Source organism: Vespula vulgaris, chromosome 19 (genome assembly GCF_905475345.1).
Source record: "Vespula vulgaris chromosome 19, iyVesVulg1.1, whole genome shotgun sequence".
In the NCBI taxonomy this organism is placed as follows: domain Eukaryota; kingdom Metazoa; phylum Arthropoda; class Insecta; order Hymenoptera; family Vespidae; genus Vespula; species Vespula vulgaris.
In genome coordinates, this window is record NC_066604.1 from 2,041,099 (window position 1) to 2,067,155 (window position 26,057).

General features: G+C 36.7%; 2 protein-coding genes across 6 annotated transcripts in view; both read left to right on the forward strand.

Annotated features, from left to right (window-relative positions):
* Positions 1 to 3,476: 3,476 nt before the first annotated feature.
* LOC127070777 (protein gustavus) overlaps positions 3,477 to 26,057 on the forward strand; it is an 86,790-nt gene continuing 64,209 nt past the window's right edge. For 2 of the 3 annotated variants that reach the window (XM_051009196.1, XM_051009197.1), the window contains exon 1: positions 3,477 to 4,992. In XM_051009196.1, coding sequence (XP_050865153.1) covers positions 4,367 to 4,992 — 626 coding nt within the window. In that variant the 5' untranslated portion in view covers positions 3,477 to 4,366. The remainder of the gene's footprint in view (positions 4,993 to 26,057) is intronic. The other variant, XM_051009198.1, reaches the window with a different exon arrangement.
* LOC127070784 (uncharacterized) overlaps positions 4,999 to 26,057 on the forward strand; it is a 42,192-nt gene continuing 21,133 nt past the window's right edge. For 2 of the 3 annotated variants that reach the window (XR_007784657.1, XM_051009221.1), the window contains exons 1-2: positions 4,999 to 11,706; positions 16,819 to 16,890. Coding sequence is in view for 1 of the 3 variants with exons in the window: in XM_051009221.1 (XP_050865178.1) it covers positions 10,813 to 11,706; positions 16,819 to 16,851 (927 nt within the window). In the remaining 2 variants the exon portion in view is untranslated. The remainder of the gene's footprint in view (positions 11,707 to 16,818; positions 16,891 to 26,057) is intronic. The other variant, XR_007784659.1, reaches the window with a different exon arrangement.

The following is a 26,057-nucleotide window of genomic DNA, read 5'->3' on the forward strand; positions in this document are numbered from 1 at the left end:
TACTGCTGCTGGCTAATGTGTTGTACACGAGTGATTTCGATTTTTAAAGGAGGGACGAATTCAATCGACAGAGACAGAATATAATGAAAGTGACAAATAGAAAGAGAAAGCAATATCGTGGAAATATGAAAGAAGAAATATAAAGGGGGAGAAAGAGAGAGAGAGAGATAAAGAGAGAGAATGAATCGAAACCAAATTGTCACCATTTACTTTTTACATATTGTCCTATCTCGATTTTTGTATTCCTAGTATGTACATACATCTATATATATATATATATATATATATATATATATATGTATGTATGTATGTATGTATGTATTGTATATATATACAGTATAGAACGATGTGCGACTGTTTACCAGTGAATTTTACCATCCTATGAACGTCCGTGCCTCGCGAAGAATGTTTCGTAAGGGCATCACGTTTCGGTGCAGCACAGGGCATGCAGATATTTCTCTATCCTCCTTCCACCACTTCTCTTATACTCGTCTTCTTCTTCTTCTCTCTTAAACCAATGCCTTTTGTTATTCAAGTTCGTGCGAACGATACCATGTCGTCTATTCTCCATTGGAAGTCTCAAGATTTTGCTTTTGTTCATTCGCTATGACACGTTAAGGATGTCGAAGTAAAAATGATCCCATGTATCTTATATATATAGTTTGAAAAAGAAGATATATATATGTATGTATGTATGTATGTATGTATATAGACAAAAAGGACGATAGACTGTCTCTATTAAGCTCTTTCTTTAAAACGTAACGTAATTAATTCATATCGTAATTATCTCTTAACGTCATCGTCCACTCTCTACTTTATATAACGAACCGGAGAAAAAAAAGTTTATCGAGGTCGAATAAGGGCCAGACGATACAGTGATATAACAGATTTTCGATCGGACATCACACCTTTACGAAGTTATCTTTTTCCTTCTCTTTTTTTTTCTTTTTTCTTTTTTTTTTTTAACATCAAAATCGCATAATATCGTTTACTCTTTAATGAGAATTTCCAGATATACGTAGAGACGATAAGAAGCATTGATTAATGTGTAAACAACTCGAAATCGCGTTCGATACTATCTCAGTTTTATTATCTGATATATCGAAATTTAATTCTCGAAGATGAATGAACGGAATAGATAAAGAAAGAAAGAGAGAGAGAGAGAGAGAGAGAGAGAGAGGCTGAGAGAGAAATAGAAATAGAAAAACAAGTAACATTTAATCGACAATTTTATTAATTTCTTGTTGCGTTGAAACCTAGCGTTTTTCACTATGCAAAATGCAAATTCATTTTCATATTCGAAAGAGGAAGAAAAAAATGTGAGAGATGTGAAATTATCGAAGATATAAACAGGTAAATTTATATCGCTTGCGAAAGGAAAACGCTCCCGATAATGATCGGGTTTGGTTAAAGCAAGCGTTGATACATCTTCGTGTAGTAATAATTGAAAATCATTTTGTACAACATAGTCTCTCTTTCTCTCTCTCTCTCTCTCTCTCTTCTCTATCTTTCTTAGTAGCAATAACAGCAACAGCAGCAGCAGCAACAGCAGCAGAAACAGCAGCAGTAGCCTTCGGAACATCTTGCCATAAAGTATCGCTATCGATCGACTGGATCTCAAAGCCACCAATTAGTCCACGCTAACTGATAATTACGCGTTGCTACGAAATCAGACGATCGATTCGTGTTCGGATAAGAAAGGTAGAAGAGGATAAAAGAGAGAGATTACGTGTGTGAAAGAGAGAGAGAGAGAGAGAGAGAAACTTTCTATTTTTTTTGATCGATACCATCGATCGATACCTGCAAGTTATACTCCTTTGTCGTCTTTCTCGCGATAATGTAATCATCGATCTTTAAATGTCTCTTTCTCTCTCTCTCTTTCTTTCTCTCTACCCCTCTTTCTTTCTCTCTCTTTCTAAGATATAAAAATCTTTCATAATACAAATGCATCGTGAAATGTCAATAAGCAAATTATTACGAGTTACGAGTCAATTATCGCTTGCTACCACTTGCCTCATCATTACTAGTCGACGTGTGTAATAACGACGACGATCATGATGATGATGATGATGATGATGATGATGATGACGACGATCTCGAGAGAGATCAATCATTTTCGTGATCTATGAGAGAAAACTCTTGAATGAATATTACTATCGTAAAAAAAAAATTCGACATAAATTCTATGTTTGATGTTTCAAGTTTAAATATCATTCGGTCGGGGGAAATAACAAATTAGAAAAATGAATTCGATCGATCGATAGATCTTTATATATATATATGGATATTTGTAAATACACAGGATCATTATAAATATTCGATCGTAACGAAGGATCGAAGTAAAAGTTTGTCCTTCGAAACGCAATCACGTTCGTCCAATCGCACACGTTTTACATTTCATCCTTTCATATCTTGATTACAAAAAACGATCGAAAACTCGACTCGATCATTGAGGATTACGTTTAAGAGAAGGATCGAGAAACATGTTTTGCATCGTTCTCGCCTACGTTTGAACCGTGAAAAGAAGATTTCATGGCTGGTTCGCGCTCATTAGCAGACTGGTTAAATCAGGAGACGATTTAATTATACGGAAAATTATCGTTAAAATGTCGGATCCGATAATCTTTTTCATTTTCGATTAATACTCTCTCTCTCTCTCTCTCTCTCTCTCTCTCTCTCTTTCTTTTTTTTTATATAAACTCTAAAGGATTACTAATTAAGAGAAACGAAGTAGCTTAACGAAGAAACGTGATTCGTTAATGGAAACTTGTAATAAAGATTACGATTTAATGATTTACAATTTAATGAATTATGTAAAAAAAAAAAAAGAGAAAAAAGAGATCAAACGAAAAATATTAAAGAAAAAGAAAGAATATTAAAGCAACATTTAAATTTCGAACATTTAAATTTCGCAATTTATCAAAGTTATTTAACGCGTGATTAGAAATATCTACAATCTTTTCTGACCTTTATCGAATGAGACACACGACTGTGTTTCTAAACAAATCTAATACTCTCTCGTCTTGACGATATCAAATTAATCCATATATATATATAGATAGATAGATAGATAATCCATATGTATATATACACATCACGCATATACACAGATATAGACATATACATATACATCAAAAATAATCAATATATTCTAGATCGAATTGGATCGAAATAAAATGTATTATAAAATAAAAGAATAATATATAATACTGAAACACGATCTTTACATACGCGTCTAATATATATATATATATATATAATGAATACATCCAAGATAATCGATATATTTCCTTCGAGATCGACTTCGTTATCGAAATAGAAAATTTATTTAAATTATAGAGATATTACGAGATAAGAATAGAAATGTGTGTTGGGCCAGCCCTGAGCGTGGGTGCAGGGTGTGTGCGCGCGCATGCTCACTTTGAAAATCGTCGTGTTGGCGCGCGTCGAGTCGCGAGGCGTCGCGTCGCGGTGCGTCGTCGTCCTCGTCGTCGTCGTCTTCGTCCTCGTCGTCGTCGTCGTCGTCGTCGTCGTCGTCGTCGTCGTCGTCGTCGTCGTCGTCGTCGTCGTCGTCGTCGTCGTCGTCGTCGTCGTCGTCGTCGTCGTCGTCGTCGTCGTCGTCGTCGTCGTCGTCGTCGTCATCGTCGTCGTCGTCGTCGTCGTCGTCGCCGCCGTCGTCGTCGTCGTCGTCGTCGTCGTCGCCGCCGTCGTCGTCGTCGTCGTCGTTGTCGTTGTCGTTGTCGTCATCATCGTCTTCGTCGTCATCGTCGTTGTGTACCGTCGCGCGATATCTCATGTCGGTTTTCGTTCTATGTACGTTCGTCCGTTCGTTCGTTCGTACGTACGTACGTACGTACGTACGTGTACAGTCTCCGTTCGTTGTCGGCTCCGGACAGTCGATAAAAATTCGATAAAAATTTTTCCATCGAGAATTATTTCCAAACTTCTTCCGCCCATCGTTTCGTATCTATTTATTTCTCCTTTTTTTCTTTCTTCTGTCTTTTCGTTTTCGTTTATGATTCTTTTATCATCTTGAAGAATTTTAAAAAGAAGAAGAGAAGAGGAGGAAGAAGAAGAAGAAGGAGAAGAGAGAAGAATATATTCTCGACAAGTATTTCTATCTTTTTCCCTTTTTCTATTCCTTTCTATCTTTCTTTCTTTCTTTCTTTCTTTCTTTCGAGTTGGAAATATTCGAGAGTTTTGTTTACGTTATCGATATTATCGTGGTAATACAGCAACAAGTATTTCCAAACGAGTATAAAAGTGAGAGAGTTTCGATTTCGATGTACGAAGTCGATCGTACGAGAATGCCGGATCTTTGGTGGTATCGATAGTTCGTGGCCGATAGGGATGACGTCCCTGTGACATGTTAGCCCGTGACCTTGAGTGGCGCGATAGCAACATCTTCCGTGGAGAAGCTCGACTCCCGGTGCGCGGCTCGAGCGAAGATAACGACGACCGATCCTTTCGTTCGTACTCTTATCATCATCACCATCATCATCATCATCATCATCATCATCATCATCATCATCATTATTATCATCACCATCATCATCATCATCGTCGTCGTCGTAATCAACCACAACAGCAGCAACAACAACATCCGTCCTCTCGTCAAATCGAATATCGTGCGTTGCCTCTGCTGCAACTCAAACCAAACTTTGTTGTACCGTATGTTCTTTGCTGGAGATTACCTGTTCACGGGATTTATCAAATCGATCCTTTATTTCTTCATCACCAACAACAACAACAACAACAACAACAACAACAGCAGCAGCAGCAGCAGCAACAGAACCAGCAACAACAACAACAACAATTACTATTACGAGAAAGAGAATTTCGTTACGTTTACGATCGACAACATTGTCGTTATTTCGAAGGAACCATCGGGACATCTCAGAGACGTACGAATAATTCGTCGTCATTTCTTCAAGGATATCGACTCTCTCTTCGTTACAACGCTTTTTCCGAACATCTTGGAATGGAAAAAAGGTGAGGAACGCGTTACACGGTGAGAATATACATGTATATAGGTATATATTTGTCTTTTTTTCTCTGTCATTTTTTGATCCAATTTTACAAAAAAAAAAGAACAAACGTTGATCACTCGCGGAAATCTTATTGAAATTACGAGCTTTAGATAAGACTCGAAGATATAATATTCTTTATCAATACGATACATTTTATTAATCCTACGTTTGAAATTAACGATCTGTCGATTATTAAAATGAAAATTTTCATTATATTAGAACGTGTCTATGTCAATTTACATACGTATTTAATTACGTCTAATGTATGTATGTACGTGTATGTATATGTGTGTGTGTTCGTATAGATGTATACATATATCGAATAAATATTCGACGATCTCAAAGATGTTTACATTCTTATCATGTGTAGTTTGAAACGAACACGCGGAGGTCGTTCGAACTCGGTCTCCTCTGTTTACCTCCCTACTTTTCTAGGAATAATACTTTGTCTATTAATAAAGGACGAAAAACTTCGTGACCTCATGCCGGGAGAAAAAGATAGACAGAGAAAGAAAGAGACACAGAGAGAGAGAGAGAGAGAAAGAGAGCACCGCACGTGTTTTCATCGTACAATTAAAAAGAAAAACTTTGTCAACAAGTACGTACAAGTCTCCTCACGCACAGACGATTTTCTTCAGTCGTCCTTTAGACCTCCTGCCGTCATCGTTCACAGTCCTAGTTTTCGTCTTTAAGTGTATAAAATGTGTATACGTATATACGTAAGTACATAATATATATATATATACATACCTACATACATACATACATACATGTATTCTGTCTCGTGTGCGTGAAAAGTGCGTCGATATTTATTAATATCCTTAGAACATGCGTATTTTCTATCTTCCTCGAAAAATCGTCTATTATTTAGTTTCTCTCGTTTATTAAATAGAAAAGAAAGAAGAAAGAAGATATATATGGCGTCTTTCGTTTAATGGATATATCGTGTATCTATTCGTCGTTACCGTTGATAACGTTTTGTTCAATTACTATGAAAATCGTTTTGCGAAAAAGTTATAAAAATAGAGAGAGAGAGAGAGAGAGAGAGAGAGAGAAAGGGAGAAGAATATAAATGTAGGTATAGAAATAGAAATAGAACGTTCTCACGTAAAAAAAAAAAAAAGAATATTTCATTCAACCGCCCACTACTATCGCTACTACTATTATATTATATTACTACTACTAGTACTATTATCCTTACTGCTACTAGCCATCGTTTAAAAGCACTCGACAAAATTCGAAAAATACGTCCTTGTACTCGTTCTTTTCAATCTACAAACATATACACGTTTAGCGTATACGTCGTAGAAATAGTGCAAAAGAGAAAGAGAGGGAGAGATTTATAAAAAAAAAAGGATTCGTTGATAGGAGTGGACAAAGTAATGAAAAATCTATTCCATCGAATAGTTTTGTTGTTTCTTTTTCGTTTTTTATTTATTTCTTCTTTTTTTTTACGAACTTCTTGATAACACTATGTATATTACAAAAAAATGTGTTATATGAAACTAGGAATGATTTAGAGAGCTTACGAAAAAAAGAGAAAGAAGATAGTTCGTTGTTTTCGTGCATGGATTGAACTGGTTAAATAATACGAAAAGAGGGAAATGGCTCTATAGGAAAATGTGAAAGTACCAGCGAGTCAATTTAGAATGACGTGAATCGATTTGCTATGTAACAGGGCATCGACGTGTTGTTATTCGTGGTAAAAGCTTACGACAAAACCCAACGTTAAAGTAGCCTTCTACATATACATATATGTATATATATACTTTTTTAAATATTCATAGATTTATGCATAAGTACATACTATGTGGTAAATGAGAACGGTCAATGGCTATCGCTTTTAATTATGGCTAACGCTCGTTTATATTTCATGTTATTGTTGTTGTTATTATTATTATTATTATTATTATTATTATTACTATTATTATTATTAACTCTTTCAGGTATAACTATATCGACTTTATCGAAACTCAGTTGCGATAACGATAAGTTTCTCGTATAATATTATTAAACGAAATTTCAAAGTTTGAAGAAACGTCTCCCGTATTATTTTTACATAAATTCGTAATATATCGATATATTTGTGATTATGTAATATTAATTATATTACAGTATTAATTATATATTACAGAAATATGTATGCGTTTGTAAAAATTCAAAGAGAATCCGTCCGTCGTCTTTTTTCCATCGAAGTAGTCAAATATAATACTTTCTTCTTTTGGAATCATCATCATCATCATCCTTTCAACGCGACGATCATTAAACGTCATTATTTAGAGATTAGAAATACGATTGAATGGGAAGAGAAGCTGTGCTACAGGGGGGAGGGGACGAAGATGTAAAATTTAGAGATACGTACGAGTTATCGTCGTTTTAAAAATCAGAAAAGATTGTTGCGAACTTTCTTCTCTTGTACGAAAGAGAATAGATCTTTTATATACATAAATATCTAGATATAACAACGAGTTGATTATCTTGTAAGATTTATCGATTATCACTTCGATATCTACGCGTACTCATTAATGTCTCGGCGTACTTTAAACTCGTCTCGATAAGTGGATAAATTTCATGTCTGTTCTTTTTCTTTTTCTCTTTCTCTCCAATGTTTTTTATTTATTATTTTTGTATTTTATCGTAATTTTTTCTTCTTCTTCAATGATCCCTCGCGATTCAACTTTTACGATATTTCGCACGCTAAGTCCTTTATGAAAACTCATTAAGATGAAATTAAATAACACTTAGTTTTATTCGTAGAAAACGGCGCCTCCGTCGAGAGACTATTTCTCTCTTTATGCATTTACTAAATCATCCGAGAATTTCAATAAATTATCATGAAACATTGATCTTTATCTATCGTAGAAATCGTAAGATCAAAGCGTTGAATAATCGTATAAGCAACTAAGTAAATAATTATTTATACTTGCTTAAAAAAAAAAGAGAGAAAAGAAACGACGACGAAAAAAGAAAAATGAAAGAAAAAAAGAAAGAAATTCTCAGAAGTCCTGAAGGAATCATTATAAAAGTTAATACTTAATGGACGATTGTTATTTTATCGCGATGTTTATAATTTTTTATTTTTATTACTTTTTATCATTAATATTATAGAGTATAGTAATCGAACGTAGTAGTAGATCTTTCAAACGAACTAAGATTAATATCGGCAATGGTCTCGATCTCGTCTTAGCGGCCTTTTCCATCGCAGAAGGCAAGGCGAAAGGTTTCCATCCATGTTAACAGACGTCATTGCGTGTTCGTCTCGTCAACGGGATGTTCTCTCTCTCTCTCTCTTTCTCTCTCTTTCTTTATGTATCTCTCTATCTCCGTCTCTTTCAATCTTCCTTTCTTTCTTTCTTTCTTTATTTCTTTCGTTATCATGACGTCAACGTCGGTTAGTCGAGATTATGCGTGCGATTCATTTTATGAGACAAGGAACCTTACCCATGTGATACGATGTGGTGTTAGTCTAAGAATTACATTGAGAACATCTGCAATAACATTTGATTTCTTATCTCGATATCTAACCAACCGTAACGCGAAATATTAGCAGATATTATTCACGATAATCATAGTTATATCGGAGTTATGTACATAACGTATAAAACGAAGTTGGGATGGGATACTCTTGGAACAGGTCGTTCGAAGGACGCGAATTATATTATATATATGATTTTTGTAATGAATATATAGGCGTGTGTGTGTATATATATATTTTTTTATTTATATTAAAATATCTCTGATATTTCTATAAAGACGGCGGAGTTATTTAGGTCTCTCCTCCCTCACATATATGCTCTCTCTCTTTATATATATTGAGTTTTTATATATCTCTGACTCTTTCTATAGGATTAGAAATTTCCAATAAAATTTTAGAATCTTAAATAAATAAACGTTAATAGAATTTTTATCGTTCGACGATGTAAGTACCTCACGTAATAAAAATATAATACACGTCTCTGCGTACGTGTAAAGAGAGATAGAGAGAAAGAAAAAGAAAAAAAAAAACAAAAAAGAGAAAAAAGTTAGCGCGACGAATATTAACCGTCCTTTTGAAGCAACTTCGAAAGTCGTCAAGTTCTCAGTAGTTTCGCCAAGAGTTAGAAGAGAGTTCTTCTCTCTCGTTCTCGACGAGAAATCCCGAGATACAGCCAGGCGTCGTCCAAAAGTGGAATACAAGAAGAAAGCAAAGAGGAAATAAGAAAGAAAGAAGGAAAGAGAGAAAGAAAAAGAAAGAGAGAGAGAGAGAGAGAGATAGATAGAAAGAAAGAAAGAAAGAAAGAAAGAGGAACGAAAGACGAGGAAAGTTTCCAGAGAAGGCGTTTTCAAAAAGCAAAAAGGGTTGCTTTTGCTCTGATGGTAGTACCATGATATCTCCAGCCTTTATTTCTCTCTCTCTCTCTCTCTCTCTCTTTCTCTCTATCTATTTCTCTCTCTCTCTCTCTATTTCTCTCTTTCTTTTGGTCTTGTCTCTTGATGATAAAAAGCTCTCGACGATGAGAGGAAAGACGGTTGCCTCGTAGTTTTCGGATGTTGGATTTCTCTCTCTCTCTCTCTCTTACTTTCTCTCTGTTCCTCTTGCTCTCTCGAAGAAAATAAAAGAAAGAAAGAAAGAAAGAAAGAAAGAATCGCAAAGGAAGACGACACGATCCTTCGTGGACGATAAAAAAATATTCTGTGGATGGGATAAAAAGTCTCAGAACGTGAACATACGCGAACGCAAACACACACGTAGACGCATACACGAATCATAGTTTTTCTTTCGATCCTTAATCGCATATGGTATATATAAATCGGTGTAGACGGTGGAAAGCTTACGGAGTCATTCGTATTACCATTTCGAACGATATCCTTCTTTCTCAATTTCTTTTCTCTTTTTAGGAAGAGAGAAGGAGAAAGAGAACGGACGTAAATAAATAAATAAATACATACATACATACATACATACATACATATTAACGCACACACACATATGTATCCTTCTTACGTATATGCGTTATATGCACCTGCGAATCTTATTTGGCTTGTCGTGTTTCCAAGCGTTGAGATCTTTTACTGATCAACGCCGCGTGCGTTTTCCTCCTTTTTTTATCGTCTCCTCCAAGATCCGTGAGGAGGAGAAAGAGGAGGAGGAGGAGGAAGAGAAAGAGAAAGAGAAGGAGGCGTCTCTCACATCCTCGAGTTGACTTTTACAAACGCTCAAACTTCATAAATTATTTATCAATTTGGACAAAATAGGAGTACCATACACTTACATTTCTTTTACCTACTGTGAAACGAGAAAGGGAAAGATTATATTATTTTGGTCCACGTGTCGTCTCCCTTATCGAGGTACGATTAAATTTTATTATAAGTCGACATCGAAATTTTCTTTTCTTTTTCTTTTTTTTATCGATCAGATAATCCGAACGTGTACGTGTACACGTATCTATGTACGTCTGTATGTATGTATGTATCTATCTATCTGTATATGTGAGGCGTTTATTTTATCAAATTCGGTTAACTTTCAAGGACATATTTATCGAAACCCTATAGAAACTATCCATGAAGATACATGACGGCTACCCTTTAATCCCAAGATTCCAAAGAATTTTGCTATTAATATCGCCGGTCGGAATAGGGTGGAAAATTTTGCTTGAAAATCGTGCGGTGTAAATGACGCGCAACCTGCATGAACGCCGCACGCGTGTTTTATCAGAGATTCTCAAATTACACCGAAGAGATTTTCTTTATCCGACCTGTTTAATCGTTTATCAGCAATAAAACAAATTATCTAACGACATTTATGGTAGTATCAAGCGATCGACTTCCTCGCCGTGAATTTCATGGTAAATCGTTGAAAACGAGGATGAAATGTGACGAAACGAAAAATGAAGTTTCGTTGGAAGTTGAGTATCACTGTATTAAAGCAGACGCCTCGCCACGTTGCCGTACTTTCCAGACCCCACTCTTCTATCGACCGAGCAACGTTGCCAGCTCCTTTTCCGCGCCTTTATCACCCTCTCACCCCTCTACCACCCTCTCTCTTCTCCTCCCCCCTCGCGGCGCCCCTTTCCATGCGCTCCCTCCGCTACTCTCTTCCATCTTTTTCCCTCCAACCTCACCCTCTCGAGTCTTCTCTCTTTCTCTCTCTCTCTCTCTCTCTCTCCCCCTCTCTCTTAGTCTCCCATATTTCTCTCTTTATCCTGACTTTGGCTTCCGAGACGTCAGACTACTCTCTCTCTTTCTCTTTCTCTCTTGTTGTTTTCCTCTCTTCCTTTCTCTATCTCTATCTCTATGTCTATCTCTTTCTCTCTCTCTCTCTCTCTCTCTCTCTGATTCTCTCTCGTTGTTTCCCTCTCTTCCTTCGTCTCTCTCTCTCTCTCTCTCTCTCTCTATCTCTCTGTCTATCTCTATCTATCCTTCTTTCCAGTTGTATCTTCACCTCCTTCCACCTCTCTTATACAGCTGTTTCACCTTCCTAGGGCAGATGCCATGGCTAGGTGCAACGTCACCTTTATCGTTTCCCCTTTCTTCGTTTTTCATCTTATTTTGCTCCCTCTTTCTATCTCTCTCTCTCTTTTCTCTCTTTTTCTTTCTTTTGCAATTGCTCGATAAATGCAGTCCAACCACGAAGGGCCAACCAAGTCGACCTCGATCCCTCCTAAACTGCATTCGTATTTCATCGATCTATTTAAATGTACGTAAGGATAATTTTCCATTTCTATTCCTTATTTAAATTTCGTCGAAATATGAATGTAATTGAATGAGAGAAATTACGTTGGTTTTAATGACTATGATACTTGTCGAGTGTATGCAGGTGAAATTTTTGTATTATGAATTAATATATATTATATCAAGTATATGAGAATATCGATATAAATGAGAAACGAGAAAGATGATTTTCGAGCAAGATTTTTCTTTCTGCTTCTTTTATTTTATTTCTTTTCTCTTGTATCTTTCAACGTCATTCCTTTTATTTTTTATCGTCAGCGTGTGTGCACGATAAAAGAGAGGGAACATTCTTTTTATAAACACACAGAGAAGAATAATTATTTTCTTTTTCCTTTTTTTTCTGCTGACCGAAGACCTATGCTAGTTCTTCTAGGACGTAATTTTTCTTACGAGACAATGACGAGTTAACGCGTTGATTGCCTTAGGGTGTGACACCGGTTACTGACACTTCATTCTCTCGAGACTTTGTGTTTCAAACGTTTAAAATATTTCTTAATTAGTTTTAATTTAAATTAGAAGTATGAATGAGATTTATGAAAAAATATAAAAAATAATAAATAAAAGAAAACAAAAATTCGATCAACGAAACCGTGGATTCGCGTGTAAATTTATTTTTACATATGAACAAGTACATACAAATTTATATAAAAAAAAAAAGAGAAATTTATGCATAATATAGATCGTAATATAATTAGTCGATATGAGTCGAATAAAACTTGGAATAAATTAATGAATCATAAAATGAGGGATAAATGATTTATTTATTTATTTTGTCAGGAAGATGCAATGAAAATCTTCGTAACGAGTTGATTCGTCATAAATTAAGCTCAAAATGCTAAAATTCCTCTATATATATATACACACATATATATATCTATTTTCATCTATATATTTATTCATTTTCCAAACATATTTGAAATTTCATTTTCCAATGAAATTCCTATAAAAATATCAAACTTCTTTCTCCTGTTTCATTTTGTTTATTTATTGACATTATTATTACCATTTCTTTTTTCTTACGGATTTAATTAACATCGCAATTTTCGTTTATGACGTTCGATCGAAGATTCATGGACGAGTAAAGCGTTAAAAGAAGCAAAGTTTCGTCGTTTCAAGAACACTTCCTCTTTCCTCCGCCTTCTTTTCTCGTTTTACCTTTTTTATCCTCCTTTTCTTTTCTTTTCTTTCTTTCTTCCTTTTTTTTCTTTGTTTCTTCGTCTCGTACCGTTATTATGACACTCCGTGTAGAATAAAAATCCTCGAGTCGTAAAAAAGGAAACGTTCGCGGAAGTTTTCAAAAAAGAAAGAAAAAAATTATAATTCCCAACTTTTTACAAATCACGTTTCAATTCTGTTCGGAGGTCGAACGAAAGACATAGAAAGATAACGCAAGAAAAAGAAATAGAGAAAGATAGAGAGAGAGAGAGAGAGAGAGAGAGAGAGAGAGAGAGTTTATGGTGAAGCTGATGACGATGGTGCTGGTGATGGCGATGGCGATGGTGGTGATATCGATGATGATGGTGATGGTATGTCGATACGATCTCTCTATTCAAAAGAAAACGCATCTAAGGTGGCGAATTCTCGGGGGAACTTGTTTCCAACGATTCGACTTGAGTTCCATGGACGAATAACAAGAAAAAAGAAGCAGGAGAAGGAGAAGAAGAAGAAGAAGAAGAAGAAGATAGGAAAGGAGAATTAACGCGTAGACGGCCACTCGATAGAGATTACTCTCGATTCGATTCGACTCGACTCGACTCGACTCGATTCGTTCGATGGAAGAAGCAAAGCTATCGAAATTTCAAAATAAACTCTGTGCTTTAATATGTGTATATAAAAAAAATAGACAGAGAGAGAGAGCATCGATTAACACGTACTCTCGATCATAAAAAGAAAAAGAATTTATTTATCTACTATTTTTATCGCTGGAACACGTCAGAAAAAAAAAGTGTTACACGAAAGAGGATTGTTAAAAAATTTTTTTTTAACAAATTAATTGCAAGTGATTTTCTCGAAGAACTCTTTTTTCCTTTTCTCTTTTTTCAGTTGTTTTTTGTTTCGTTTTGTTTTCCCCTTCATAACTTTTTTTTATCTCGTAAAGTTGTCCATAAAGGACAACCGCCATTGTTGGGACACTGCGAGATAGCGAGTTGCTATTAATGAAGATTAATCTCGCTTGGCCAGCCAAACTATAATACCACACCATCAGCAATACCTACTACTACTACTACTACTACTATTCTACTACGACTACTACTACTACTACTATTATTATTACTACACTGTTACTACTACTACTATTACTCAGCGGCGGCGGCACCCAGAGCGAGTATTCATAAATCAATCATGCGCATCCGATTATCATTCAAATCGGACTCGATCCTCTCTCTCTCCAATAGCACACGCAGACACGTCTGCTGTTGCTAATGCTGCTGCTGCTGCTATTGGTGCATTGGTAATGGTGCATAAGTCGAGTTGCGCAGAATCGACAAATTTACTCTCTACGATCGATGAGATTGGTGATGCGGTCCGACAACGATTATATCGGACATCGATTCTTATTTATTTATTTATTTTTTATTTATATATTGTTCTTTATTTCTTTTTTTTGTTTCTTTATTTTTATTTTTTTTTTTAATCACACGATTACCATCACTCCTTTTTCGTCCTTTTAATCATCCTTCGATATTAACACCTCTTTCGTGAAATAATTGAGAAATTAATTTCATTTTTGCATAACACGTACCATAAATTTGATTGTTTAATCCGACGATCGTATTGTATCGCTATTAATGAGATTCGTTTCTCACGATCCATAGGATCAATTGTAATTCGTTTCTCGGTAGGATCTAGCGAGAAGAATCACAATGGTGCGCTTTCGCAGAACATCCCTCTCGTTTCAACCCATTGACCGCAAACAGTGCGATCTATTTAATATGATAATCGACGATGTGTGTGCATGGTCGAGATATCGTGGCTCGTCCTATCCGAGGACGTGGAAACCGGTTCTCTTCATTGGTTGGATACAACCGGAGTAGAGGATGTGATCTGTGGAAGGACGTGAAAGAGAGAGAGAGAGAGATAGAGATAGAGATAGAGAGAAAGAGAGAGAGAGAGATTTGTCGCAGGAAAATTACTTTAAACGAGTCAACCTCGTAAATTTTTTTGTTCCGGTCGATCGATTTGATTGAAGAAAAAAAAAAGAAAATTAAACATCCTCAAAGTTCTTCCAATTTCTCTCTCTCTCTCTCTCTCTCTCTCTCTTTCTCATATGCGTATATAAGAATAAGAAAGAGAAAGAAAAGGAGAAACTCACAATTGCACTTTGAAAACGTTTTATGTATTTTATCGACTCGACGATGATGGATGTATAGCCATCGAGAAGGAGTAATTTATATGCATGATTTATATGCACGTTACCAGTACATTTAGATACCTAGTTTACACGGCACAATGTTCGATTTATCGTTATTCATCACACACGCGTACACACACACACATCCGTGTATGTGTATTCGTATACACGTACATATATTTTTCTATCTCTTGTCGATCTTCGATCATCGAATAGGTAGGAAGTTGATTCACAATTTTCTCGTAGATTTTCTATGATTCGCATATATTAATTACGGATCGAGAGATCGCAACAATCGTAGTCCAAGCAAACGACGCTTGCCTTGGCATTTATCTCGAAATGGATACACGTGTCAAACAATGGGCAACGTTTAATGAGTCGCAAGTAATAAGTATCGACTGGGAATTATCTCTTTCTTTCTCCCTCTCCCTCTCCCTTTTTCTATCTTTACGTTTACGTCGTTTCGTCATCTCATATAATGTCCATATACGTATATGTCTATGTCTCTGAATCTATATGTGTATATATATATACACATACACACATATATATATATAAATGAGAGGGAGTTAAGTCAAACGAGAAAAATCTCGCGTGAAAATCATGCGACTGCAAATGTTCGTTTTCTCTCTCTCTCTCTCTCTCTTTTTCTATCTCTCTTCAGTTCGCTTTAACATTCCAACAGTGTAATTTTGAAATCAGAATTTACGCTGAAGTACGTCGTATTTTACATTTGGCTATGGCACGAAATTACAATTTCGTTGGGGTTCCATGCGAATATCTTGTCGCAATATTTTATTTCGTGTTTATTGCAATTTCACTCTTTATCTCTACACATAAAAAGAATTTTTCCCTCCCTTTCTCTCTCTCTCTCTCTCTCTCCGTGTCTTTTTTTATTTTTGTAATTCATTTCTACGTTATTGCGAGATTACGTGAAAAAGACGAAGAAGAAATAGAAGAAGAAGAAGAAGAAGAAGAAGATAGAAAATAGGTAAAACTCCTTGCAATAGAGAAGTAAAAGAGGAGAAAAATAATAAAGAAAACTTCGGTGTAAGAGGAAAAGAGGAAAAGAGAAAGAAGACGAGGAGGATCGAGGGGGGCGGGAGAGGGAGAGAGAGAGAGAGAGAAGGGGAGGAGAATCCATTCTGAAAGAAACGCGGTCACGGTGCTGTGGAACAATAGTTCGTTACAGACGGACGAACGGACCGATGGACGACCGTCAGAAAAGGAGGTGGAGGTGGAGGTGGAGGAGGGTGCAAAAGTGGGAGGGAAAAGAACGGCAGAGTCCTTTTAACGACATGTACGACGTTAAAAGCGATTTCTCTCTCTTTCTCTTTCTCTCTTTCTCTCTTTTTCTCTCTTTCTCTCTTTCTCTTTCTCTCTCTTTCTCTCTCTCTCTCTGTCTCTCTCTTTCTATCTATCTTTCCACGGTGGCGCAAGGGCGTGGGTGTCGGAAGCCTCGAGAATTTAATACTCTCTCGAAATGTCAAACGTCGTCGAGAGGATGAAAACGTCATCATCGGATGCAATTGCAATTGTATCCCTCTCTTTCGTCTTTTCCATGCCTTTCTCGATCATTTCATTCTCTTGATTATATACATATATATATGTGTGTACGTTTGCATACGTATATTTTATACTTCTAATTTAAGCTGGATAAAATTAAAAACGTAACGATCGATATTGACGTTCGTAATAATAAGAATGAATATTTGTTTGTTTCAGGTAAGCCAGAAAACTCTAAGCGATCTCTTTTAGCCTCGAGTGATTCACCAGTAACGACATTGCTTTTTTCGCGTGAGTAATAATATTCGATTGCGATTAATGCGGTAATGATATTTAATTTATAAAACGATATAAAAAGGGATATGAAAGGGAAATATAACGATCTAAATTCTATCTCGATCGGTCGGTCGTTGATTAAAAGACCACACCGTGCTTTTATCGTTTTAATAACTCGTCTGACGTTTAGCCGCGGTGGACACATGCGAACAGCTGTTTTTGACAGCTGCAACGAGCTCTGCTTGCACACGCGCCGTACGTGCGTGGTAGTACGTGCCTGCGTGTTGTAAGTTATATGGAAAAACGCGTTGTGAAAGTTACGATTCTGTGAACTCCGAATGTTTGTTTAATTTTTTATTCTTTTTTTTTATAATTTTTTTTTTGTTTCTTTTTTATTTCTTCTCTCTTTTTTTATTCTTTGGAGAATCTTCTCTTTTTCTCTTCCTTTCTTTCTTTTCTTTTCTTTTTTCTTCTTTCTTTCCATTTCTTTTTCTCTCCATTAAAAAAGCAAAGCGATGGAGGCTTCGTTAACGATCAAACTCGTTAGCATTCCATAATTAGCTGATTTTCCAGGAAGATAAATATTTTTCGTTTCGATTCGTATTTCCCGCCGGTTAATTGAATTTTCTACTTCGGAATATTATCGAAACCGAGCCGAACGAGTTGGAATCGTCAGAGACGCTAGCCCGAAGCGCAATCCTTTCGATTCCAACGTGAACGAGTTAGGGGCGTAATTTTTCACAAGAGCTTCGAGAACTTCGAAAGAGAGAGAGAGAGAGAGAAAGAGAGAAAGAGAAAAAGAGAGAAAGAGAGAAAAAGAGAAAGAGAGAAAGAGAGAGAGAGAGAGAGAACTCCGACGATTCTAAATTAAGCATTCCGTTTCAATTATTTCGCGCGATTATTCAGACTGCAGTCGGGGAAACGAACGTGCGACGGCCGTAAAGTTTTGTGCCTGAGGCGGCACACGAATTCATGGTTGGATTGTAAGAGGGGTTTGGGAGGGTGAGATGCTGTGGAAACGATCTCTCTCTCTTTCTCTCTTTCTCTTTTTCCTACCCTCTCTTTCACCACCGATCCCCCGTTTTCTCGGTTAACGAAGTCCTCGAAGTTTCTACGAACGAAATTCCCGATGGCAAAGAGGAGCAAGAACGGATTGCATTTTTCATCCAGCGTGCAAATAAGATAGAAAGAGAGAGAGAGAGAGTATGTGTGTACCACGTATTGCTATGTGGATCGAAAGAAGGATGCTGTTTCAACTCGAAAACAGAATTTTCTATCAACCGATTGAAGAATCTTCGTTGAAAATTGTCGATAATTTCAAAGGAAAAGCTTTAAGTTTGTAAATTTTTCTTTCGGATAAATGTTTTTTTTTCTTTTCTTTTTTTTTTTTTATCGACATAAATTTCTCTGTAAGTATACTCCATCTCCTTTTTTCTCTTTTTCTATCTCTCTTATGTATACGATCAATTCCTGTCAACATTTTCCTGCAATTACTTCTTGGTTATTTCAACGAAGTGTTTATTTCATTACATGAATATTACTACTACTACTACTATTACTACTATGACTACTACTACTACTACTATTACTACTACTACTGCTTTTACTACTTCTACTACCACGTACTACTACTATTTTCAGTTTCAATTAAGATAAAACATAATTCAATTTTTTCAATGACGCGATAAAGTGCGTCTTATTACACATCCTCACCGTCCTTCATAATTCATTCGTAGTTCTTACAACAAAAGATAGAAAAGTCAGATGCATATTGATATCTGTAATCTTTTTTTCTATCGTTTCTTAAGAGGTTTAATTTCTTAATTAATCTTTTTCATTAGAGAGTAATCTCTCTCGATCGACCTTACTCGTCGTCTTTAATGTCTAAACTTCAAACGCAAAACAGATCCAAATTGGAAGCTCGCCCAAAAGCTGTCGTACGATGTATCAAGAGAGAAAAGAGAGAGAGAGAGAGAGAGAGAGAGAGAGAGAGAGAGAGAGAGTATCAGTTTAGAGACACTCTCATACTATATATATATATATATATCTCCCTATCTCTTTTCTCTAACACGCTGCGTCATAGGTTTAGGCTTTGCCATGATTTTCCGCTTCGTTTAGCATCTTCCGAAGCACTTTGAGCTCGTTCCACGCTCACTGACGAAGAGCTTCTCTTGGTGAGTGCAATGTCCCTTTTGCTGACGAATATTCGCAATATAAACAATTTTTTTCTTTCCTTTTTTTTAATTTACTCTTTTCTTCTTTCCTTCCTTCCATTCATTCATTCGTTCTCTCTTTCTTTCTTTCTCTCTTTCTGTCTTCCTTTCTTCTGAAATTAAATGAATGAATCGTCCTATGTGTCTTCTTTTTCTTTTTTTTTATGGTCATCCAAGTATCAACGTAACTATAGTAATCGCTACTGGCAAAGGGTTCATAGACACACATACACACTCTCTCTCTCTCTCTCTCTTTCTCTTTCTCTGACTCATCCTATATATCTATAGGGAAGAGAACGATGGCGTACTATGGTAGTATGGTAGTATAGCGCAGCCATGATTGTCGACGTTCGAGCTTACGGGGCGTTTGGCCAGCACTGCCATTTCGCGATATTGTCCCAGAATAGATAAAGCTTTCGCCGGCTTTACCGTCAACGTTTCCCCATTGGATCCCACGACGTTATATGGTATCCTCTCTCCCTCTCTCTCTCTCTCTTTCTATCTCTCTCTCTCCCTTTCTCTCTCGATCTCCCTGGCGATGTAGTAGGTGCAGCAGCTTCCGTCGAGTTTCCTATAGACGATTCTTCCCTCCTCCTTCTCCTCCTCCATCCCCTTCCCACCCTTCTCCTCCCTTCCCACGGTATCTCGAGGATACTTAATCTCGATGATGGAATATTTATAAAGCGAGTCTTGCGTCGTCTAGACTAACACGTTTATATACAGCGTTATTATAATATAACCAAGTTGGATTCCGATCGACGAGTTTATGCGAATTTCCTTCTTGAGAAATAGCAGAAGGGTTGCGCGGATAGTTTTTAAGTACTTATCTTACGATCGATACGAAATGCGTTATCTTTATCTTTCTAATTCTAAGTTTTCTTTTTCTCTTCCTTTTTTTTTTTATTGGAAATGAGATTTCGACGTATCACTCGTACGTACTTGCGTATGAGATTGAATCATGTGGTATTTTTGTTTGAGGGAAGGATAGAAAGAGAAAAGAATTATTAAAATTGATGTACATAGAATAGAAGGGTCTTCCGAGCATTCGAGTGTCTTTTAAACGTTCCGAACAACCAACGTGAATCTTTACATTCATCCATCGAGTTGCAACGGAGATCAGGAGATTCGTTTGAACGACTCTCATCCCCCTTTTGGTTCTTCGAAAAAAGAGAGAAACAGAGACAGAAAGAGAAAGAGAAATAAGGGATGGGGAAGGGAACCGCAACCCTTGTCGATAGCTACTCCTAATTGCGAGGAGGGATATTTTTTTCGTGGCTGGCTCGTTATCCATAGAATTATTGTTGTTGAAAAAAGAAAAAGGAAAAAAGAAAGTGCGAGATATAGAAAGACACACACACATATATACATATATATATATATATATATATATATAGAGAGAGAGAGAGAGAGTGAAGAGAGAGAGGGGGTGGTCCTTACCCTTGTACGATTTCACGAAAGCTTTTTATGAATGCTTCACGAGTACGAAGAGTATCGGCATGATAACCAGCACTGCGTTGTATTGATCCTCATGGGGGTGGGTGTGCAGGATTTGAAAGGAGAGTTGAGAAAGAGAAAGAGAGAAAAAGAGACGGACAGACAGACAGACAGAGGAAGGATGAAGTAGAAACACAAGAGAGAGAGAGAGAGAGAGAGAGAGAGAGAGAGAGTGGGGTGGAGAATTCGTTGCTGGAACATCCCTCTTTGACTGGCATATACCCCAAAACCAAACTCCGAATTCAACCCCAACCTCGTTCTCTCTCCTTTTCTGTCTCTTTCTGTCCCTGTCTCGCTTTTTCCTTCTTTCACTTTTTTCGCGATGAAAAGTATTATTAGAAAAATTATAATAACCGTGCGGAATGATATTTCATATCTTTATGACTTTTGTCAAAGTGTCAGTTTCTGTACATGCATGTGTGTTCGTGCGGGTGCTCGTCTACGTCATTCATTTTTCCATATTGCTATGCAAAAGGAGAGCTTTCGAAGTTGGAATAATCGATTGCTGTCTCTCTTCCTCTATCTATCTATCTATCTATCTATCTATCTATCTATGTATTTATCTATCTATCTATCTATCTCTGTACTGCCTGTCCCATCGCGTACGAATAACGCTAGCAGAAAATACAGGGTGAAAACCACCCCCTTTCTCTCCGTCGTTAGCATCCACCACCGACATCGAGCCATTATGCTACGTTCGTGTCAACGAACTCTCCCTCTTTCTCTCCATCTCTCTCTCTCTCCCTCTCTCCCTATTTCGCGGTCTCTCCCCTATTACTCTCTCTCTCTCTCTCACTCTTACACGAACGTTTGCCATTGCGATAATCCGTCGTTGATTTCCTCCATACTCTCTGTCTCTCTCTCTCCCATATATATATTTACATATGTATATATATATATATGTGTATACATATATATATACACATACGTATGTACGTTGAGCGAATGTCCAAACGGTTAGAATCGAGAGCGTATCGACAAGGCTGGGATTTCGCTTTCACGCCGCTAATTAATCCTATTTTCGTGCTTGTGCTGTTACTACCGTGACTCGAGTTTCAACTTCAACTATCCCACCTCTCTCTCTCTCTCTCTCTCTCTCTTTGATACACGCATATCCTCATATCTTGTCACTCTCATCTCACATTTTTAAATGATATCATTTTGATCGTGAATACGTTCCAATACACGACAGATTACTATTCGCTTATTTTCATTAAAAAGTAAAACAAGTGTGTACACTCACATACACACATATACATATATATACATACTATAAACATCCCCTTGGTATAAGTACCAGGGTAAAGGGTGAAGGGATGAAGATGGCCCTTTTTAAAGGTAATGTGGTATACGCGCTAGAAGCTTGTATGGAAAAGGTATATCGCATGTCCCTCCTGTTGCACCGGTGGTTTTGTTCAGGTACGTTTGCATCAGGCAGGTACTCGCTCTTTTCCTTTCTCCCTCTCTCTCTTTCTCTATCTATCTATTCCCGTACCTCTATCTCTTTCTAATACTCAGAACTTCCGATACAGGATTAGCTAGCAAGGGTATGCACGCACCCGTTCAACTACATACTAACACCATGTTACATGTAGTAGATACCTACCTACGTACATATATACGTACTTACCTAGTGTATACTAAGTAGTAAGTACACACGATCAAGCACGGAAACTACTTTTAGGGCACGTTCTTTTCTCTCCATCTTTCTTTTTTTTTTCTTTTTCCTTTTTTTCTTTCTTCCTCCTCCTCTTTTTTCCCACTCGTTTCTCTTTCTCTCGTAAGAGGTAACTAGGAAAAAAAAGAGAGAGAGTGCACAGCAAGAGAGACAGAGAGAGAGAGAGAGAGAGAGAGAGAGAGAGTGTGCGTTCGTTACAGGTTTTTAAAGCTCGTTTAACCGAAGCTCTCCTTTCGTCGCTTTATTGTGCGATGGCATGGAACGCTCATTCGAATCCATTGATGTTACCTCTACCTACCTACCTACCTACCTCTACCACCTCCTCTCTCTGTTGAAACGAGAGTCAGAGGGATATCGAGATCGAGAGCGTACTTGCTTTTCTCTGTCGGCGTCATGGAGATCTCCCTAGGAAGGGAGAGAGAGAGAGAGAGAGAGAGAGGTCTCATCGCGCGTTGGGATCCGTGTAAAGAAAATTCTTTGCCGAGAGCTTTTTTGATGTCGAGTTTCATCGCGTTAAGTAACTCTAGTAGATTGTGGTCTCTCTGTGAATTGAACTCGTTCTCTTTATCTCTATCTATCTCTTTCCCACTCTCTCTCTCTCTTTATATATATATATATATCTTTTTCTGTCTGTCTGTCTGTTTCGTTCTCTCTCTCTTTCTTTCTCTCTCGTGTTCCTTGTATCAATTAATCCATTATTTATTACATGCTTTCATCATTGAATTAAGAAAATAATTAAAAAATTGACGAGTGTCTCTTATCATCGATTAAATGTAAATTCTATTTATAGATATCCGCGTATTAAACGGTATCACATTAGTATATCGCCAGATAGTAGAGTAAGGTGAATCGATTGTCCAAGTAAGTCCATTCATTATCACGTCAGACTCGTCTCGGGCTCGTTAAGTTCGCGTAATTAGTCGTGTTAATAGCATAGGTTTTAGCGTTACCCTAACTCGTCCCATACGTTTCTCTTCTATTTTCTAGTATTGTTCTTACATGCAGTATTTACACGTATAATACGATACGATACATACGTACGTACGTAAAGTGCATAGGTTGCATTAATTACTTAGAGCATTTCAATTATCACGTCGAATTTGATCGTCGTTGTTGTTCTTGTTGTTGTTATTGCTGTTAATTAAAAGCGAGGAGAAATGCGTCTCGAAGTCGAATTAGTTGAATAGAAGGTGCGATCATTGGAATGAGAATTTACTTTCTCTCTCTCTCTCTCTCTCTCTCTTTATAATCTCGTTTAACTTTTAAATGAATCGATTAGGTGAAAGAACTGGAAAAATAAAAAGGATGGACATATGCTCGCGTTAAATGTTTTGTCAAAAGAGAAAAGGAGTGAGTGAGTGAGTGAGTGAATGAGTGAGTGAGTGAGAAAGAGAAGGAAAGAGAGAAAAAGAGAGAGAACAAGAGAGAATGAGAAAAAGAGAGAGAGAGAGAGAAACAAGCAGCTTGTTGTCGTCTGGACCATCGTATTTCTTATCTTGCAAGCAGGCAATATTTTACGACTTGTCTGATGACACGACATTGTTCTCCGTCCCTTCCATTACCGAACCCCAAAGCAGAACCTTTTTTTCTCCGAGCCCACGTTTTATGCCACGAGAGAAAGCGAATATCCCTTTCCTTCCCTCTCACTCTTTCTCTCTCTCTCTCTTTCTCTTTTGTACTAAAAATGGTGCGTCGACGATTCATAGAGTAGGCTCGAGCAGTGTACATATGAATGTACGTTCATAGAGAAGAAGAGAGAGAAGCACCATGGGAGCTATAACGAAATGTTCCATACATACACACACACGTATATACGTGTATAGTACGTACATATATCTATGTTCGATTTTTAATGTCTCCTGCATATTTTCGATTGCATATTAAAAAGATAGAAAACAAAGGATGATACTCTCTATCAATTATCTATATATGTAATAATTTTATATTCGTATGTATGTACATAAGTTTAGAATAGAAAAAGAAATAGCAATTTCGAGGAATACGATGTTAATTCTTCAAACGTGACGATTTGTATATAAACAAAGTAAAAAAAGAAAATAATAAGATATAAGCTGTCCGCATACACATATCTTAATGACTCATACTTATTAATGTTACATTACAAAGAGAAAGAAAGAGAGAAAGGGAAAAAGAAGAAGGATAATGATGATAATACATACTATCCCTATCAATTTTTAGATATCAAATTGTAGAATAAAAAGAGACGATTCAGAGGATAAAATGTCTATCGGCCAATTCGTAAAACGTGACAATTGATATATAATAAATGCAACAACGAAGAAAAGAGAAAGATGTATGTTAATCATCTCCACAAATACATACATACACACACACACACACACACATATATACATACATACTCGTATTTATAAGTACGTCATTCTTAATGACTCATACGCGTTTTAATGTGACATAAGAAAGACAGAAAGAAAGAAAAAAATTAGAGATAAGGACGGTCATGATATTCTCGATCAATTCGAGAATATAAAAAGATAAACAATTCGGACTGTACAATGTCAAGTGGCCAATGTCTAGAACGTAACGATTCGAATGTAAATAATAGAAAAAGATACACACATATACATACGTACACACACGTATATGCATTGTTTATCTCCACGTTGAAAATATTTTCCAGCTGAGATACATACATACATAGATACATACATACACACACACACATATCCGACCACAAAGACTTGATAATAAACGCGAGAGCGTGCCTCGCAGATCGGAGAGGTTATATGAATGACGCATGCTTCTAATCGACCTTATTATTCGTTGAGCAACGAACGATTGCGTACGTACTTAGCTTGAAAGCGATCCACGACGGATTCTCGTCACCATCATACTCCTCGTCGTCGTCGTCGTCGTCGTCGTTGTCGTCGTCAACTTTGGTCCTGTTTCAAGAGCCTGAACGATCATCGACATGACCATTAGAAAAAAGAAATAATTTTTATCTATTGGATCGTCCTATCCACCTACATACGTAAGCGTTCGCACAGCGAAACATCTACACGCATATACATTATATACATACTATATTTGTCGTTGAAGATGGACCAAACGTCCTTGGGTAAGATCGAAAATTTTAGCTCATTTTTAATATCAATTATTCTTTTTTCGAGATTACATAAATGCGTACATATCTACGTACGTACGTGTTATTATTTCTATCTACGTTCGTCCTTCGATTTCAAATTATAAAGTTATAAGGTCATGGATTGTTAAACTGAAAGACTGGTTAGGAACTCTTAAAGAAAGAGAAATGTAGTTTCGAATAAGAGTAATTAGTTTGTAATATCGTCTAGGAACTTTTATCTCCATCTAGAAACTTACGTCCTTTCTCTGTATATTATGTGTATGCGTGTGTGTACGGAGAGTTCCGGTTTATATGCGTATAATAAGTAGAGATATATTTATATATAAAACTAGTTAAATTAGATATAAGCTTTCGTTTATTTATCACGAGTTATATACCTTTCTTCGTGATGAGTTTTAAGATTCTTGTAACGTTATATCGTTTAATAATGCTATATGATTCTTACGAGGTTCCAGTCCTTCGTCGTTCTCATTCTTTTCTCTTACCGAAAGATTTTTCTCATTCTTTCTTTCTTTCTTCCTTCCTTTCTTTCTTTCTTTCTTTCTTTCTTCCTTTTTTTGTAAAGTCCACGGTGAATAAGCGACGGAATATTTTCCTAACTCGTTCTCTTGGTATTGCAACGAACGAGGTATTCAAATATTTAAACACGAAAATATACGTGGAAGGCACGTGC